The 17,818-nt window shown below is 32.7% G+C and overlaps 1 protein-coding gene across 1 annotated transcript in view; it reads left to right on the top strand.

The window, feature by feature from the left end:
- Positions 1 to 15,927, top strand: part of LOC148938470 (uncharacterized) — a 79,920-nt gene extending 63,993 nt beyond the window's left edge. Inside the window, exon 3 of the mRNA XM_089107770.1 lies at positions 14,811 to 15,927. Within this exon, the coding sequence (XP_088963896.1) occupies positions 14,811 to 15,095 (285 nt within the window). The 3' untranslated portion in view covers positions 15,096 to 15,927. The remainder of the gene's footprint in view (positions 1 to 14,810) is intronic.
- Positions 15,928 to 17,818: the final 1,891 nt, after the last annotated feature.

Raw genomic sequence — 17,818 nt, 5'->3', positions numbered from 1 at the left:
TTAGAGCCTTAGCTTAGAGTTTTTGCTAGAGTTGAAGTTTAGTTTAGTAATAGTTAAGAGTTTAGAGTTTTAGATTAGAGTCTCTGCTTAGAGCTTTTCTTAGAGTTGAAGTTTAGTTTAGCAACAGTTAAGAGTGTAGAGTTCTACCTATGAGTCTTAGCTTAAAGTTTTTGTTAGAGTTCTCGCTTAGTTTAGATATAGTTAAAAGTTTGGAGTTTTACCTTCGAGACTTAGCTTAGAGTTTTAGTTTAGTTTAGTTTTAGTTAAGAGTTTAGAGTTTTTTTTAGCTTAGAGTCTTAGCTTAGAGTTTTTGTTAGAGTTCTAGTTTAGTTTAGTTTTAGTTAAGAGTTTAAATTTTTATCTTAGAGTCATAGCAAAGATTTTCTGTTGGAAATCTAGTTTAGTTTAGTTTAATTACTAATTAAGAGCCCGAAATTAGAGTCTTAGCTTATAGTTTTTTGTTATAGTTCTACCTTAGTTCAGTTTTAGTCAAGAGTTTAGAGTTTTTAGCTTAGAGTCTTAGCTTTGAGTTTTACTTAGAGTTCTAGTTTAGTTTAGTTTTAGTTAAGAGTTTAGAGTTTTATCTTAGAGTCTTAGCTTAGAGTTTTTGTTGAAAATCTAGTTTAGTTTAGTTACTAGTTTAGATTTATAACTTAGAGTATTAGCTTAGAGTTTTTTTGTTGGAGTTCTAGTTTAGTTTAGCTTTACTTAAGAGTTTAGAGTTTTAGCTTAGAGTCATAGCTTAGAGTTTTTGTTAGAGTTCTAGTTTAGTTTTAGTTAAGAGTTTAGAATTTAATATTAGATTCTTAGCTTAGAGTTTTTGCTATAGTTCTAGTTTATTTTAGTATTATTGACGAGTTTAGAGTTTTTATCTTAGAGTCCTAGTTTAAAGTTTTTTTATTGAAGTTCTAGTTTAGCTCAGTTAATATTTTACAATTTTATCTTATAATCTCAGCATAGAGTTTTTTGTTAGAGTTGAAGTTTAGTTTAGTAATAGTAGAGAGTTTAGAGTTTTACCTTAGAGTCTTAGCTTAGAGCTTTGTTAGAGTTCTAGTTTAGTTTAGATATAGTTAAGCGTTTGAAGTCTTACTCTAAATTAATATCATTGAGCTTTAGTTTAGTATAGTTTTATTCAATATTATTGAGTTTTTTTTAGCTTATTGTCTTAGATCAGATTCTTTTTGATTGCCCTAGTTTAGTATAGTTTTATAAATTATTGTGGTGTTTTAAACTAGTGCCTATGCGTCGAGGGTTTGTTAGAGTTCTCGGATAGCTTTATTACTTATATTATAATTTTATCTTAGAGTCTTAGCTTAGAGTTTTTTGTTATAGTTCTAGTTTAGTTTAGTTTTAGTTAAGAGTTTAGAGTTTTTAACTTAGAGTCTTAGCTTAGAGTTTTTGTGAAGTTGAAGTTTAGTTTAGTCATAGTTAAGAATTTAGAGTTTTTAGCATAGACTCTTAGCTTAGAGTTTTACTTAGAGTTCCAGTTTAGTTTAGTTTTAGTTAAGAGTTTAGAGTTTTATCTTAGAGTCTTAGCTTAGAGTTTTTGTTGAAAATCTAGTTTAGTTTAGTTAAGATTTTAGAGTTCTACGTTAGAGTCTTAGCTTAGAGTTTTACTTGTATTTGAAGTTTAGTTTAGTTATAGTTAAGAGTTGAGAATTTTAGTTTGTACTCTTAGCTCAGAGGTTTAGTTAGAGTTCTATCATACTTTAGTTTTTGTTAAGAGTTTAGAGTTTTAGATGAAATTATTACCTGATAGTTTTATTTATAGTTCTAATTCTAGTTTAGTTTTAGTTAAGAGTTTTGAGCTTTACATTAAAGTCTTAGATTAGGGTTTTAATTAGAGTTGAAGTTTCGTTTAGTTTAGTTATAGTTAAGAGTTTATAGTTTTAGCTTAGAGTCTTAGCTTAGAGTTTTAGTTAGAGTTATAGTTAGAGTTAGGTTAGGTTAAGTTAGGTTAGGTTAAGTTAGGTTATGTTAGCCTACGTACGCACGCGTACGTAGGCTAACCTAACCTAACTTAACCTAACCTAACATAACTTAATCTAGCCTAACCTAACCTAACTTAAACATGGAAAGATATTTACTAGCTAGCCTAACCTAACATAACTTAGCAAACCTAATATAACTTACCTAATATCACTTAACCTAACCTAGTCTAACCAAAATTTATCTAGTTTACCCTAACACTCTAAATAAATCTCTAAGCCAGGATTATAGGCTAAATCTCTAAGCTATAACTCTTAACTAAAACTAAACTAAACAATAAATCTAACTACAATTCTAACCTAAGACTATAAACTCTTAACTATAACTAAACTAAACGAAACTTCAACTCTAATTAAAACTCTAATCTAAGACTTTAAAGTAAAACTCAAAACTCTTAACTAAAACTAAACTATAATTAGAACTCTAAGTAAAACTCTCAGCTAAGAATGTCAGGTAAAACTCTAAACTCTTAAATAAAACTAAAGTATGCTAGAACTCTAACTAAACCTCTGAGATAGGAGTCCAAGCTAAAATTCTAAACCATTAACTATTACTAAAATAAACTTCAACTCCAAGTAAAACTCTAAGCTAAGACTCCAATGTAGAACTCTAAACTCTTCACTAAAATATAATTGATTTTCAACGAAAACTTTAAGCTAAGACTCTATGCTAAAATTATAAACCTTTAACTAAAACTTAATTAAACTAGAAATCTAAGTAAAACTCTAAGCTAAGAGTATATTATAAAAAATATTACTTTTTAGTTATGACTAAACTCAACTTCAACTTCACAAAAACTCTAAGATAAGACTATAAGCTAAAAACTCTAAACCCTTAACTAAAACTAAACTAGACTAGAACTATAAAACAAAACTCTAACTTATGACTCTAATCTAAAATTATAAACTCTTAACGAAAGCTAAACTAGAATTCCAACTAAAACTTTAAGCTATGATTTTAAGTTAAAGCGCAAAACTCATAACTAAAACTAAACTTAAATAAAACTCTAACAAAAACTCTAAGCTAAGACTCTAAGCTAAAAAAACTCTAAACTCTTAACTAAAACTAAACTAAACTAAAACTCTAAGCTAAGTCTCGAAGGTAAAACTCCAAACGATTAACTATATCTAAAATAAACTAGAACTCTAACAAAGCTCTAAGATAAGACTCTAAGGTAAAACTCTAAACTCTCTACTATTACTAAACTAAACTTCAACTCTAACAAAAAACTCTATTCTGAGACTCTAAGCTAAAACTCTAAACTATTAACTAAACTAAACTAGAACTTCAACAAAAAAACTCTAAACTAAGACTCTAATCTAAAAACTCTAAACTCGAAACTAAAACTAAACTAAACTAGAACTATAGCAAAAACTCTAAGCTAAAACTCTAGGATTAAACACTATACTCTTAACTAAAAATAAACTATAACTCTAACAAAAACTCTAAGCTATGACTCTAATCTAAAACTCTAAACTCTTAAGTAAAGATAAACTAAACTCGAACTCCAACAAAAAAAAAACTCTAAGATAAGACTATAAGATAGAAATATAAACTATTAACTAAAATAAACTAGATTTTCAACAAAAACTCTAAGCTAAGACTCTAAGATAAAACTCTAAACTCTTAACTAAAACTAAAATAAACTAGAACTCTAGGTAAAGCTCAAATCTAAGACTCTAAGCTAAAAACTCTAAACTCTTGACTAAAACTGAAAGAAGGTAGAACTATAAAATAAAACTCTAAGATAAGACTAAGACTCTAATGTCGGGCTATTAACTAGTAACTAAACTACACTAAATTATATTTCCAACAGAAAATATATGATATGACTATAAGATAAAACTCTAAACTCTTAACTAAAACTAAACTAAACTAGAACTCTAACAAAAACTCTAAGCTAAGACTCTAAGCTAAAAAAAAACCTATAAATACTTAACTAAAACTAAACGAAAATATTACTCCCAAAAAATTCTTTAATGTAAAACTAAACCCGCTTAAATATATAAAAAATAAACGAGAAATCTAACAAAACTTTACCATAAGACTCTAAGTTAGAACATTGAACTCTGAACTATTGCTAAACAAAACTTCAAATCTAACAAGATATCTAGGCATAGACTCAAATCTAAAACTCTTAACTCTTAACTATTACTAAACTTAACTTCAACTCTAACAAAAACTCTAAGCTAAGACTCTAAGCTAAAAACTCTAAATTCTTAACTAAAACTAAAATAAACTAGAACTCAAACAAAAACTCTATGCTAATACTTTAAGATAAATTTCTAAACTCTTAACTAAAACTAAACTAAACTTGAAATCTAAGTAAATCTCTAAGCTAAGATTCCATGGTAAAACAACTAACTCTTAACTAATAGTAAAATAAAATGTGACTCTAAATGAAACTCAAATGTAAAACTTCAAACTCTTAACAAAAATTAAACTAAACTATAACTCTAACAAAAACTATAAGCTAAGACTCTAAGCTAAAACTCTAAACTTTTAACTAAAACTAAACTAAACTAGAACTCTAACAAAAACTCTAAGCTAAGACTCAGCTAAAAGTCTAAACTCTTAACTAAAACTTAACCAAACTATAACTTTAAGTAAAAATCTAAGCTATGACTCAAAGGTAAAACTCTAAATTCTTAACTGTAACTAAACTAAACTTTAACTCTAACTAAAAATCTAAGCTAAGACTCTATGTTAAAACTCTAAAATCTTAACTAAAACTAAAATAAAATATAACTATAAATAAAAATAAACTATGAATCTAATCTAAAAACTCTTAACTAAAACTAAACTAAACTATAATTATAATTAAAACTCTAAGTATAAGATAAAACTCTAAACTAAAACTAAACTAAACTAGAACTTCAACAAAAACTATAAACTAAGACTCTAAGCTAAAAACACTAATCTCTTAACTAAAACTAAACTAAAACTAAACTAAAATTCTAACATAAACTTTAAGCTGAAACTCTAAGCTAAAACTCTAAACTCTTAAGTAAAACTAAACTAAACTAAAACTCTAAGGTAAGTCTCTAAGGTAAAACTCCAAACTCTTAACTATAACTAAACTAGAACTCTAACAAAAACTCTAAGCTGAGACTCTAAGTTAAACACTAAACTCTTGACTAAAACTAAACTAAAATAGAACTCTAATTAAAACTCTAAGTCTAAGCTAAAACTCTAAACTAAAACTAAACTAAAATATAAATTCAACAAAACTCTAAACTAAGAATCTAAGAAAAAAATGCTTATCTCTAAACTAAACTAAAACTCTGAAAAACACTCTCAGATGAGACTCTAAGCTAAAAAACTACAATTCAGAGTAAAACTAAACTAAACTAAAAGACTAATCTGATTCACTAGTGTAAAAATCCAATCTCTCACATGGAAATAAAATAGACCTCAAACAAAAACACTTATATAAAAGTCTAAGCTAAACTCTAAACTCTTGACTAAAGCTAAACTAAAATAGAACTCTAACAAAAACTCTAAGCTAAGACTCTAAGCTAAAACTCTAAACTCTTAACTAAAACTAAACTAAACTAGAACTCTAATTAAAAATCTAAGTATAAGCTAGAACTATAAACTAAACTAGAACTTCAACAAAGAATCTATACTAAGACTCTAAGCTAAAAAGTCTAAACTCTTAACTAAAACTAAACTAAACTAGAACTCTAACAAAAACTCTAAGATAAGACTCTAAGCTAAAACTCTAAGCTCTTAACTAAAACTTAATTAAACCAAAACTCTATGATAAGACTCTAAGATAGAACGCAAAACTCTTAACTATAACTATAACTAAAATAAAACTAAAACTTTTAGCTAAGTGTCTAAGGTAAAACATCAAACTCTTAACTATAACCAAACTAAACTAGAACTCTAACAAAAAATCTAAGCTAAGACTCTAAGCTAAAACTCTAAACTCTTAACTAGAAGAAAACTAAACTAGAACTCTATCAGAAACTCTAAGCTAATACTCTAAGCTAAAACCTCGAGACTCTTAGCTCTTAACTAAAACTAAACTAAACTAAAACTCTAAAAAAAACTCTAAGCTAAGACTCTAAGCTAAAACTATAAACTCTTAACTAAAACTAAACTAAAGCTTCAACAAAAACTATAAGCTAAGACTCTAAGCTAAAAACTCTAAACTCTTAACTATAACTAAACTAAACTAGAACTCTAACTAAAACTCTAAGCTAAGACTAAGCTAAAAACTCTAAACTCTTAATTAAAACTAAACTAAACTAGAACTCTAACAAAAACTCTAAGCTAAGACTATAAGCTAAAAAAATCTAAACTCTTAACTAAAGGTAAACTAAGCTAAAACTCTAAGTCTCTAAGCTAAAACTACAAACACTCAACTATTACTAAACTGAACTTCAAATTAAACAAAAACTCTAATCTCTGAATCTAAGCTAAAAATCGAAACTATTAACTAAAAATAAACTAAACTATAACTTCAACAACAACTCTAAGCTAAGACTCTAAGCTAAAAACTCTAAATTCTTAACTAAAATTAAACTAAACTAGAACTCTAACAAAAACTCAAAGCTAAGACTCTAAGCTAAAAACTCTAAACTCTTAACTAAAACTAAACTAAACTACAACTCAGAAAAGTCAAAAAACAGCAACCCACACATCCCAAATCATAGGTTTCAGACATCGCACACCTACGAAAGACAAAGAAATCTGGTTATGAAAAGTCGGAAATAGCAAATTACACACCTTAAATCATAAGTTTCAGAAAACACAAACCTATGAAATACTAAGAAACCTTAGCTCAGAAAAGCCTGAAATAGCAAACTACTCATCCCAAACTATAGGTTTCAGCCAACAAACACCTATGAGGGACTAAGAATCCTAGCTCTGAAAAGTCCAAAAACCAAACTACAAATCCCAAATCATAATTTTCTGACAAGACACACCTATGAAACGCTAAGAAACCTAGCTAATAAAAGCTGGAAATAGCAAATTAACCATCCCAAATCCTAAGTTTTAGACAACACACACCTATGAAAGGCTAAGAAATCCAGCTCAGAAAAGTCAAAAGTAGCAATCCACCCATCCAAAACCAAAAGTTTCAGACAACACACCCCAACAAAAGACAAACATATCTAGCTCAGAAAAGCCCGAAATAGTAATTTAAATATTTCAAATCATACGTTTCAGACACCATTCGCCAACCAAATACTAGAAAATCTAGCTCATAAAAGCCCGAAATAGCAAACTGTTCATCCCAAACTAAAGGTTTCAGACAGCAAACGCCTATGAGAGACTAAGAATCCTATCTCTGAAAAGTCCAACTTGCAAACTACACATCCCAAATCATAATTTTCTGACAACACACACCTATGAAAGGGTAAGAAATCCAGCTCAGAAAAGTCAAAAATAGCAAACCACTCATCCCAAATCATAGGTTTCAGACAACACATACCTATGAAAGACTAAGAAATCCAACTCAGAAAGGTCAAAAAATAGCAACCCATACACCCCAAATCCTAGGTTTCAGACAACACACACCAACGAAAGACTAAGAAATCTAGCTCAGAAAAGCCAGAAATAGTAATTTACATATCCCAAATCATAAGTTTCAGTCACCACACACCTACGAAAGGCTATGAAACCTAGCTCATAAAAGCCTGAAATAGCAAACTACTCATCCCAAACTATAGGTTTCAGACAACAAACACCTATGAGGGACTAAGAATCCTAGCTCTGAAAAGTCCAAATAGCAAACTACACATCCCAAATCATAACTTTCTGACAACACACACCTCTGAAAGGCTAAAAAACCTAACTCATAGAAGCTGTAAAATAGTAAATTAACCATTCCAAATCATCAGTTTCAGACAACACACACCTATGAACGTCTAAGAAATCCAGCTCAGAAAATTCATAAATAGCAATCCACCCATCCCAAATCAGAGGTTTCAGACAACACATACCAACGAAAGACTAAGAAATCTAGCTCAAAAAAGCCCGAAATAGTAGTTTACGTATCCCAAATCATAAGTTTCAGACAACACACACCTACGAAATACTAGGAAACCTAGCTCATAAAAGCCTGAAATAGCAAACTATTCATCCCAAACTATAGGTTTCAGACAACAAACACCTAGGAGACATTAAGGATCCTATCTCTGAAAAGTCCAACTAGCAAACTACACATCCCAAATCATATTTTTCCCAAAGGACATACCCATAAAAGGTTAAGACATCAAACTCAGAAAAGTCATAAATAGAATACATTTCATTCCAAACTCTATCTTTCAGACAACAAGCACCATGGGTGACTACGAATTCTAGCTCTTAAAATTCCCACTAGTAAACAACACATCTCAAATCAAAATTTTCTGACAACACACACCTATGAAAGGCTAAGAAACCTAGCTAATAAAAGCTGGAAATAGTAAATTAACCATTCCAAATCGTAATTTTCAGACAACACCCACCTATGGATATCTAAGAAATTCAGCTAAAAAAAGTACAAAATATCAATCAACCTAACCCAAATCATAAGTTTGAGAAAACACGCACCAACAAAAGACAAGGAAATTTAGCTAAGACAAACCCCAAATAGTAATTTACATATCCCAAATCATAAGTTTCAGACAACATTCGCCAACGAAATACTAGAAAACCTAGCTCATAAAAGCCTGAAATAACAAACTATTCATCCCAAACTATAGTTTTCAGACAGCACACTACTAGGAATCACTAAGAATTCTAGCTCTGAAAAGTCCAACTAGGAAACTACACATCTCAAATCATAATTTTCAGACAACACACACCTATGAAATGGTAAGAAATCCAGCTCAGAAAAGTCAAAAATAGCAAACCATCCATCCCAAATCATAGGTTTCAGACAACATATACCTATGAAAGACTAAGAAATCCAACTCAAAAAAGTCAAAAATAGCAACCCATACCCCGCAAATCATAGGTTTTGGACAACGCACATCAAAGAAAGACGGGGCCTTGGGAGGGTCTTTGCGGGTCTGGGGGGGGTCCTTGAGGGCCGGGTGGTCCTTTGGGAGCTTGAGGGACCTTTGAGGACCGGGGGCTTCCTTCGGGTTGGGGTGGGGGCATCGAAGCCCTTTGGGGTTGGGGTAGGGGACCTCACGACACTGTTCAAATACAACTTGTGTATTATAACGACCACAGAGTTTCACCCTCAAATCCTCTTCTAAAATCATCTTTTAAAATCATCTTTTAAAATGTCTCTAACTGTTTCGCCGAAATAATTCCATAAAATGTCTAAAAATGGTTTCGCCCAAATAACCCCTAAACGTAATTTCAGCATGTTCCTTTTGTTTTTTTGGCATCTCTGCGCTGTCACATTTCAAATTACTAAGAAACCTGATTCCCGCGCTAAATCTAATCATCGCTAAGATGTTTCTTAGAGAATTGTTTCCATGGCGTTTGGTTGTTAATATCTTTTGGAGTTCGACCAGTAGAATTGTTTCCGAGGCAAAGACATTAATGACTTGGATCTATTCCTGGAGCAGTACCTGTCAGACATCATTATTAAACTTTAAGCCCGGAAACAATTTGATTAATGACTGACAGCAAAGTGAGAAAAATGCTGTTTTTCCATTCTCACTGAAAAAAACCATAAAACATACATAAATTGCTGTTGACATCCATGAAAGTGGGAAAGTTCCCGCTTTTTCATTATCAATGAAAAAAAACATAAAAAAGACATAAATTACTGTTGAAATCCATTAAACTGAGAAAGTTCCTGTTTTTCCATTCTCACTGACAAAAACCATAAAACAGACATAAATTACTGTTGACATCCATGAAAAACATCAAATAAATTGACCAACACACATAACCGTCCAAGAAAACATCCATCAATGTGAGAAAATTCCTGTTTCTTCATTCTCACTGACAACAAACAGACATAAATTATGTAAAAAAAGTTATAGGTGGCAGCAGGGGTGAGGGATCGGAGTCAATAAGGCATCTCTACTGATTTGTGGGAGTTTCACGCTTGGTAGATTATTTGATTTTATTTTTGCTCATTTTTTGTTTAGTGGAGTTCTTTACTTTTCTTTGAAAAACTTATTTTGTGGAAAAAGTTTTTTTAATTAATTTCTGTTCGTTTTATATTGACATAGTATTTTCAGGGAAAAAGATAATAATACATTAAATCTTTTCGTTTTTTAAGACTTTATAGTTTGGCCTGCTATTTGTATGGTGGAGAAAAATTTTCAGCTATTTCTAACAACATACCCTCTTTTAAAAATCTGGACACAAATGTTTCCGTTTAATTTAGTTTCATACCTCCTCTAGTTGACCTGAAAGGAAAAACTTCATACCATTCGCAAAAAAATCTGTTTACTTTCTTTGATAGCTTGGATACACTTACGCTATTTTGATTTGATTAAATTTTAAGAGCAGAAATGGGGGGGTTGGCGCGGGTGTGTGGTAGTGGAAGGGGGATTAGTTGCCCTCAAATCACTTTCGACTATCAAGAGGGCATCAGCCCTTTCTATTTTCAATCGAAGGAGCCCTTTTCAAAGTTCCCACGAAAACTCCTTCGATATGAAGTGCCCTGGTCTAAACAACAACAACAAATAATACATTATACCCACTTCGATCTTTACTATAAAAATGTAAAGCCTTGCCATCACTTTCGACTATTAAAAAAGGCACTAGGCCTTTCGATTTCAAATCGAATGAGCCCTTTTGGAAACGACAACGCTTTCTATAAACACCTTATATGCCCCCAGGGCATAAATTACAACATTTACCATAAGGTCTGTTAGGGGGGTTGTCATCCTCTAAAACCGAATTTCCAGAAATTTCAACTACGTTAAACAACATGGCTATCTCAAAATTTTGATTGGATGTGTTTGGGGAAATGGTGGGCGTGAGAGGGGCGGTAGTCGCTCTCCAATCACTTTGAACTATTAAAAATGGCCCCAGCCCTTTCAATTTCCAAACAAATGAGCCCTTTTGAAGTTTATACGCTTTCAATAAAAACCTTATACGCCTCCAGGACATAACTTACTAGCCCTGCCCTGAGGGCTGGGGGGTTGTCAATCTCAAAAACCTAACTTCCAGAACTTTCTACTGCGTTGAACAAAATGGCTATCTGAAAATTTTGATTGGATGTGTTTGGAGGAATGGTGGGTGTGAGAGGGGGGCTAGTTACCCTCCAATCACTGGGGGTTTGTCATCCTTAAATACATAATTTTCAGAACTTTCAACTACGTTTAACAAAATGGCTATCTCTAAACTTTGATTGAATGTTTTTGGGGAAATGGTGGGCGTAAGAGGGGGGTTACTTACTCTCCACTCAGTTTTGACTGTTAAAAAGGGCAATTCCAATTTCCAATCAAATGAGCCCTTTTTGAAATTTCTATAACGACTTTCTATATAGACTTTATATGCCCCAGGGCATAACTTACAACCCTGGCACTGAGGGCTCTGAGGGGGTCATCACCATAAAAGACCTAATTTCCAGAAATTTCAACTACGGTGAGCAAAATGGCCATCTCAAAATTTTGATTCGATGTGTTTGGGAAAATGGTGGGCGTGAAAGGGGCGTTAGTCGCTATCCAATTACTTTCAACTATCAAAAAGGCACTAGCCCATCCAATTTCGAATTGAATGAGCCCTTTGAAGTATCTACGACAATGCTTTCAATAAAAACTTTATATGCCCCAAGGGCATAGCTTACAACCCTTGCCCTGAGGGCTGTGGGGGGAGGGGTTATCATCCTTAAACACCTAATTTCCAAAACTTTCAACTACATTGAATAAAATGGCTATCTAAAAATTTTGATTGGATCTGTTTAGGGATAAGGTAAGCTTGAGAGGGGGGTCGGTCGCCTTCAAGTTCTTTTTAACTATTAAATTAGGCGCTATCACGTTAAGCTTCATATCATATTAGTCGCTTTCTCAGTTCCTATGACAAAGGTTTCAATAAAACCGTATATGTACATAGGGTCTAACTTATAACTCTTGCTACGAGGGTTGTTGGTGAGTTTCCTCCTGAAAAATATGATTTCTATCTGGAAACCAGCTACCCTGAACAAAATGGCTATCTCAAAATTTTTATTGGATGTGTTTGGGGGAATGATGGGTTTGGGGGGGGGGGGTAGTTGCCCTAAAATCACTTTCGACTATTAAAAAGGGCACTAGCCCTTTGAATTTCCAGTCGAATGAGCTTTTATTGAAGTTTCTACGACAACGCCTTCTTTAAAAACCTTATATACCCCCAGGGCATAACTGAAAACCCTTGCCCTGAGGGATGTGGGGGAGTGTCCTCCTCAAAAACATATTTTCTTTTTGGAAATCAACTACGCTGAACAAAATGGTTATCTCAAAATTTTGATCTGATGTGTTTGGGGGAACGGAGGGCGTGGCGGGGGGACTAGTTGCCCTCCAATCACTTTCTACTATTAAAAGGGTACTAGCCCTAGGAATTTCCAATCGAATTAGCCTGTTTTGAAGTTTCTACGGCAACGCCTTCTATAAAAGCCTTATATGACCCAGGGCATAACTTAAAACCCTTTCCCTGAGGGATGTGGGAGAGTGTCCTCCTCAAAAACATAATTTCTTTTTGGAAATCAACTACGCTGAACAAAATGATTATCTCAAAATTTTGATTGGATGTGTGTGAGAGAATGACGGGTGTGGGGGGGACAAGTTGCCCTCCAATCACTTTTGACTATTAAAAATGGTATTAGTACTTTGAATTTCCAATCGAATGAGCTTGTTTTCAACTTTCTATGTCAACACCTTCAATTAAAATCTTATATTCCCCAAGGGTCTGACTTACAACCCTTCTCCGGAGGGTTATGGTGGTGTGTCCTCCTCAAAAATATATTTTCTATCAGGAAATCAACTACGCTTAACAAAATGGCTATCTCAAAATTTTGATTGGATGTGTTTTATGGAATGATGGGCGTGGGGGGGGGCTAGTTGCCCTCCAATCACTTTCGACTATTAAAAAGGGTACTGGGCCTTTGCATTTTCAACCGAATGAGCCTGTTCTAAAGTTTTTACAACAACGCCTTCTATAAGAGCCTTATATGCCCCCAGGGGATGACTAAAAACTTTTTCCCCGTGATCTGTTGGAGAGTATCCTAATCAAAAACATATCTTCCAATAGGAAAGGAACTACACTGAACACAATGGCTATATCAAAATATTGATTAGATAGGTTTAAGGAAATGATGGGCGTGGGGGAGGGGGGGGGGGCTAGTTGCCCTCCAATCACTTTCGACTATTAAAAAGAGTTACAAGCCCTTTAAATTTCCAATCGAATGGGTCGGTTTTGAAGTTTCTACAAAAACTTTTCCTATAAAAACCTTATATGCCCCAGTGCCTAAACCACAACTCATTCCATGAGAGATGTTGGAGAGTGTCCTCCTCAAAAGCACAATTTCTATTTGGAAATCAACTACGCTGAACAAAATGATTATCTCAAAATTTTGATTGGATGTGTTTGGGGGAACGACGGGCGTGGGGGGGACTAGTTGCCCTCCAATCACTTTCGACTATTAAAAAGGGTACTAGCCCTTTGAATTTCCAATCGAATGAGCTTGTTTTGAAGTTTCTACGACAACGTCTTATAGAAAAACATTATTTTCCCCTAGGGCATAACTTAAAACCCTTGCCCTGACGACTCTGGGGGACTGCCTCCTCAAAAAAATATTTTCTATCTGGAAATCAACTACGCTGAACAAAATGGCTATCTCAAAATTTTGAATTGATGTTTTTGGGGGAATGATGGGCGGGGGGGGGGGGGCTAGTTGCCCTCCAATCACTTTCGACTATTAAAAAGGGTACTAGTGTCCCTTTGAGGAGTGTCCTCCTCAAAAATATATTTTCTACCTGGAAAACAGCTACGCTGAACAAAATGGCTATCTCAAAATTTTGATTGGATGTGTTTGGGGGAATGATGGGCGTGGGGGAGGGCTAGTTGCTCTCCAATCACTTTTGACTATTAAAAAGGCCACTGGCCACTCCAATTTCCAATCGAATGAATCCTTTTCGAAGTTTCTACGACGAATCCTTCGATACGAAGTGCCTGGGTATGGAGAAAAAAAAACCAAAAACACATTGTGCCCACATCGTTCTTTACTTAGGCAGCGCTAGCGCGCTGCTTATGATTGTCCCTTACTAAGTTGTTTTCTATAATTAAACGAAATTTGTTGTGTACTAATAGCTGCACTAATTATTAATAAACAAATACATATTTAGCATCACCTTAAAAGCTGATTTTTTGATTAAATGTTATCAATAGTTAGGCTTTTACACTTTCGTTATTGACAAGAATTGTTATATACTTACCATTCATTAGTTTGAAGAATTTGATATATATTTTTTTTTACTCCAACCAAATCATATAGAAAAAATGTTTTCGGAAAACTGGAAACGGGTCACTCAGTCACAAATTAGAGCTTATATTTTCCTTATCAAGAGTCAAAATCTTTTGGCAGGCGGCCAAAAATGGGGCAACACATATTTTTCCCCTATTCTATTCTTTTTCCTTTAGTTTCTTTATAATTACTTTATAGTCCCAAATTTCCAGGGGGCCTTGGCCCCTCTTGCCGCCGCGCTTGCAAATGCTCCATCACTGGGATTGGTAAGAAATATATTTTTTTTCAGTTGTAATAGATTTTATCCACCACTTTTATTTAATAATTCCTGGAGATGCAGTATGTAGTGTTGTCAAAGATGGCGATGGAAATAACTAAGCACATTGTTTTGGAAATAGATGTATATATTATAGATTGAATTTGTCTAAAAATGATATATGCTTTAATTAATTACGGATTTTTAATCTAGGCAGAAATATTGAGTTATGTCAAACATATTGAGATCGTACATTTCTATGAAGCAATATTGCTAAGAAGTCCGAAATTGTTTCACCTATTCAGACAAGTTTTTAAACGTGACGTAGTATTTGTCTTTGATCACTGCCTGGCAAATGGCAAATATCAAGTATGCTTACACAACAGTAAAGTGACAGATAGTAAATGCAATTGCCACAGGAACTATGAAATTGACGAAGAGATCTTGCGTGAAGCAGAGAAAATATTCAAGAAACGTTTTGATCGATTAAAAGATTAGTATTCGATTGGCAAGGCTAAAATGAGGAATAAATAAAAAAAAATTGAAAAACAGTATTTTTTATAGCCAACAGTGTATTTTTAACATCCTTTTTCTTTTCCAGCATTTTTTTCAGTTCCGTTGACCTTCTCAAGAGAAATTAAATAAATAAATAGATACAATCAGAAAAATTAGCATAATCAAAAGTATGTCAAAACTACATAATAATTACTAGAAAATTAACGTCAAAACAATTGCTAATCCCTCCTATACATTTGTATTTATCCACCATCGCGCACATGGAAAGCAAAGGTTTTTAAAGTGAGAAACATAACTTTTAAGCTGTGGAGCATATGTTTGCTTAGGACGAATTACCATATTTCATCCTTATAGGTACATATCTCAACACTCTGATGGTTCGAACCTTTTTAGTTTTTCTTCTTCTTTGTCTGTAGATTAGTATATATTACTAGAGGGTAATTCTGGTAATTTGCCTCTTCTGAGACATAGTATAAAGCAAATAAATTCATACCACATTGGATGGGAATTACCTGAGGAAGTTGGTCAACATAAGGGTAGTACCATCTCAGTCCCAAGACACAGGCACCCTTCAATTCTTTACAATAGAAAAATTGCATATATAAACAGAGCTAAAACATGCTTTGCATAATTAGCAAGTTTTGAGGTTTGATTTTATCTTTTTTCCCACCGAAGGATTTAGGCATTTCAAAACAATTTCTTGTACAAGAGACACGATTTGAGAGCCAGAATTACCTTTAAGTTAGTTATAGCATTATTAATAAATAAGTAGTTCGTAATAATACCTCGTTTCTAAAGCTATTTTCCATTTTCCATGTGATATCGGCCCAAAGGTGGTAAACTTTGAAATTTGCCAGGATTGATTTTTTTTATTATTATTATTTAAAATTTTATATTTTACTCGAGTGCTGGTTCAATAGGATTCCCAGTAGTACAATAAACTAAAACTAGAAACTAAAACATCAAAATTATATTTCAAAACAAAGCTAAATGTTTCAAATTACAGTCAAAAACAACATTATATTTCTCTCATCCTGTCTTTGTCTATCTAAATTACCACATATCGGCTGTAATAATTCAAAACTCATTTTGTGAAATTGGTGTGTAAAAATTGGATATACATCTCATTGCTTCAAACAGTCAATTGGTTTGATTGGTTGTATCAGTTATCTCCTAACCTATTTGGTTCTCTGATACTAAAGTCTATTTTCTGAAAATGTGTGGCGCTTTTTTCCCTACTTGCCACAATAATTAGAAATCAGAGCATTTGATATCAGAATTAATTTTCATCCTATTTTGATTCGCAGCAAGCCATTCTTTTACAAACAACAGTCGTAAAACAAAAACACATCTTTAATTTTTTCGTTTTCATATATAATTGATGTTGTGTAACAATCTGCCAATTGAATTTGAACAGCCGAAACGTGTCTTAAAATCCCACATAAACTTCCAAGAGCCGAGTTATCAATAATATTTTGTTTTAAGCTTTTATTTGCTCATCTACGGATACAGCGTAAATCGAAACTGGGTATCACTCAATCAGCCAAATTACAAATTATAATGATCGTATATGGATTTTTAGAATAAGCATCTATAATTTCTCCCGTTGAATTTTCTCCATCGCGCAACACACAAATTGAGATTTCATCTTCTTCTAAATATTAAATTAATTTTGTCACACGAAAGCAATTTGTAATTTGGCTTATTGTCTATGAACATTACTAAATTTATTCAAATTTGAACCAGCCTTTTTTAATAAATTGTTTTAGTTTATTGTACTTGAGCATTTTAAGCAGAATTGTGGTAATTGTGGAATATTTTGATAATCAGTTTTGTCTACACTGAACGATTCAATTTTCTTACAAATTTATTGATTATCGATGATTTGCTGAAATCAATTCACCGTATTTTCAGTATTGAAGCAGAATTATTTAACTTTAAAAGTATCGATTGTATAAACTGTTAATAAGCATGTTTGGAAAATTGTAAGGTGCTCAGTTTTTAATTGTATTCTGTATTATAATACACAACGCATTTTTACTTGCAATCTCATCCAGATTCACCGCTGATGATTTTTATGTTTATATAATTTTTATATTTGTGTGTTTTTTTTTACTGCTCCAAAAGTGACGTTTCAAGATATTATGTTTAAATTTGTCGAGGGGGATAAGTCGGACAAATATTACTCCTTGGAGACGTCCCCTACAGTATTTGTCTTTGTGAGAATAAGCAAATGAATGTGATCTTTTATGCTAAATTTGTAATTTATGCTGTGCTATGTTTGTGATTGGTTATTTTTGCTATGCTTACAATTTGTGATTTTATTTTCAGATGTTATACTAGGCATATCTATTTAATGGGCGTCCATAAAAATTTTTCACTTAGGGTAAGAGTTAAGAATACTTTGTTTTCATGTTCAGAATAGACGTATTGCAGAATTTCATATTTTGTCAATCATTTTTCTCCCAAAAAGAATGGCAATGGCCTCCAGATACCCCCTCTTCCCTCTTTCCCGTGGACGCCCATAAACTGTGCTTTTAAAAAATAAAAAATATAAGTGTTTTGTTTTATGCGCCTAATTTGATACAAGTTTTATAGCTAGGACATTGAGATTATAGTGGTTGAAGGCTCTTTTTTTATGGCAAATACAGAGTGGTCATTTTAAGAAGTGTAGCAGGCTTTCCAAGTTGGAGGTCTTTCTTAAT

Source organism: Artemia sp. Qi Xiang Cuo, unplaced genomic scaffold, assembly GCF_049724085.1.
Source record: "Artemia sp. Qi Xiang Cuo unplaced genomic scaffold, ASM4972408v1 HiC_scaffold_3234, whole genome shotgun sequence".
In the NCBI taxonomy this organism is placed as follows: domain Eukaryota; kingdom Metazoa; phylum Arthropoda; class Branchiopoda; order Anostraca; family Artemiidae; genus Artemia; species Artemia sp. Qi Xiang Cuo.
The sequence above is the reverse complement of the archived record's forward strand: the minus strand, read 5'-3'. Positions and strand labels throughout refer to the sequence as shown.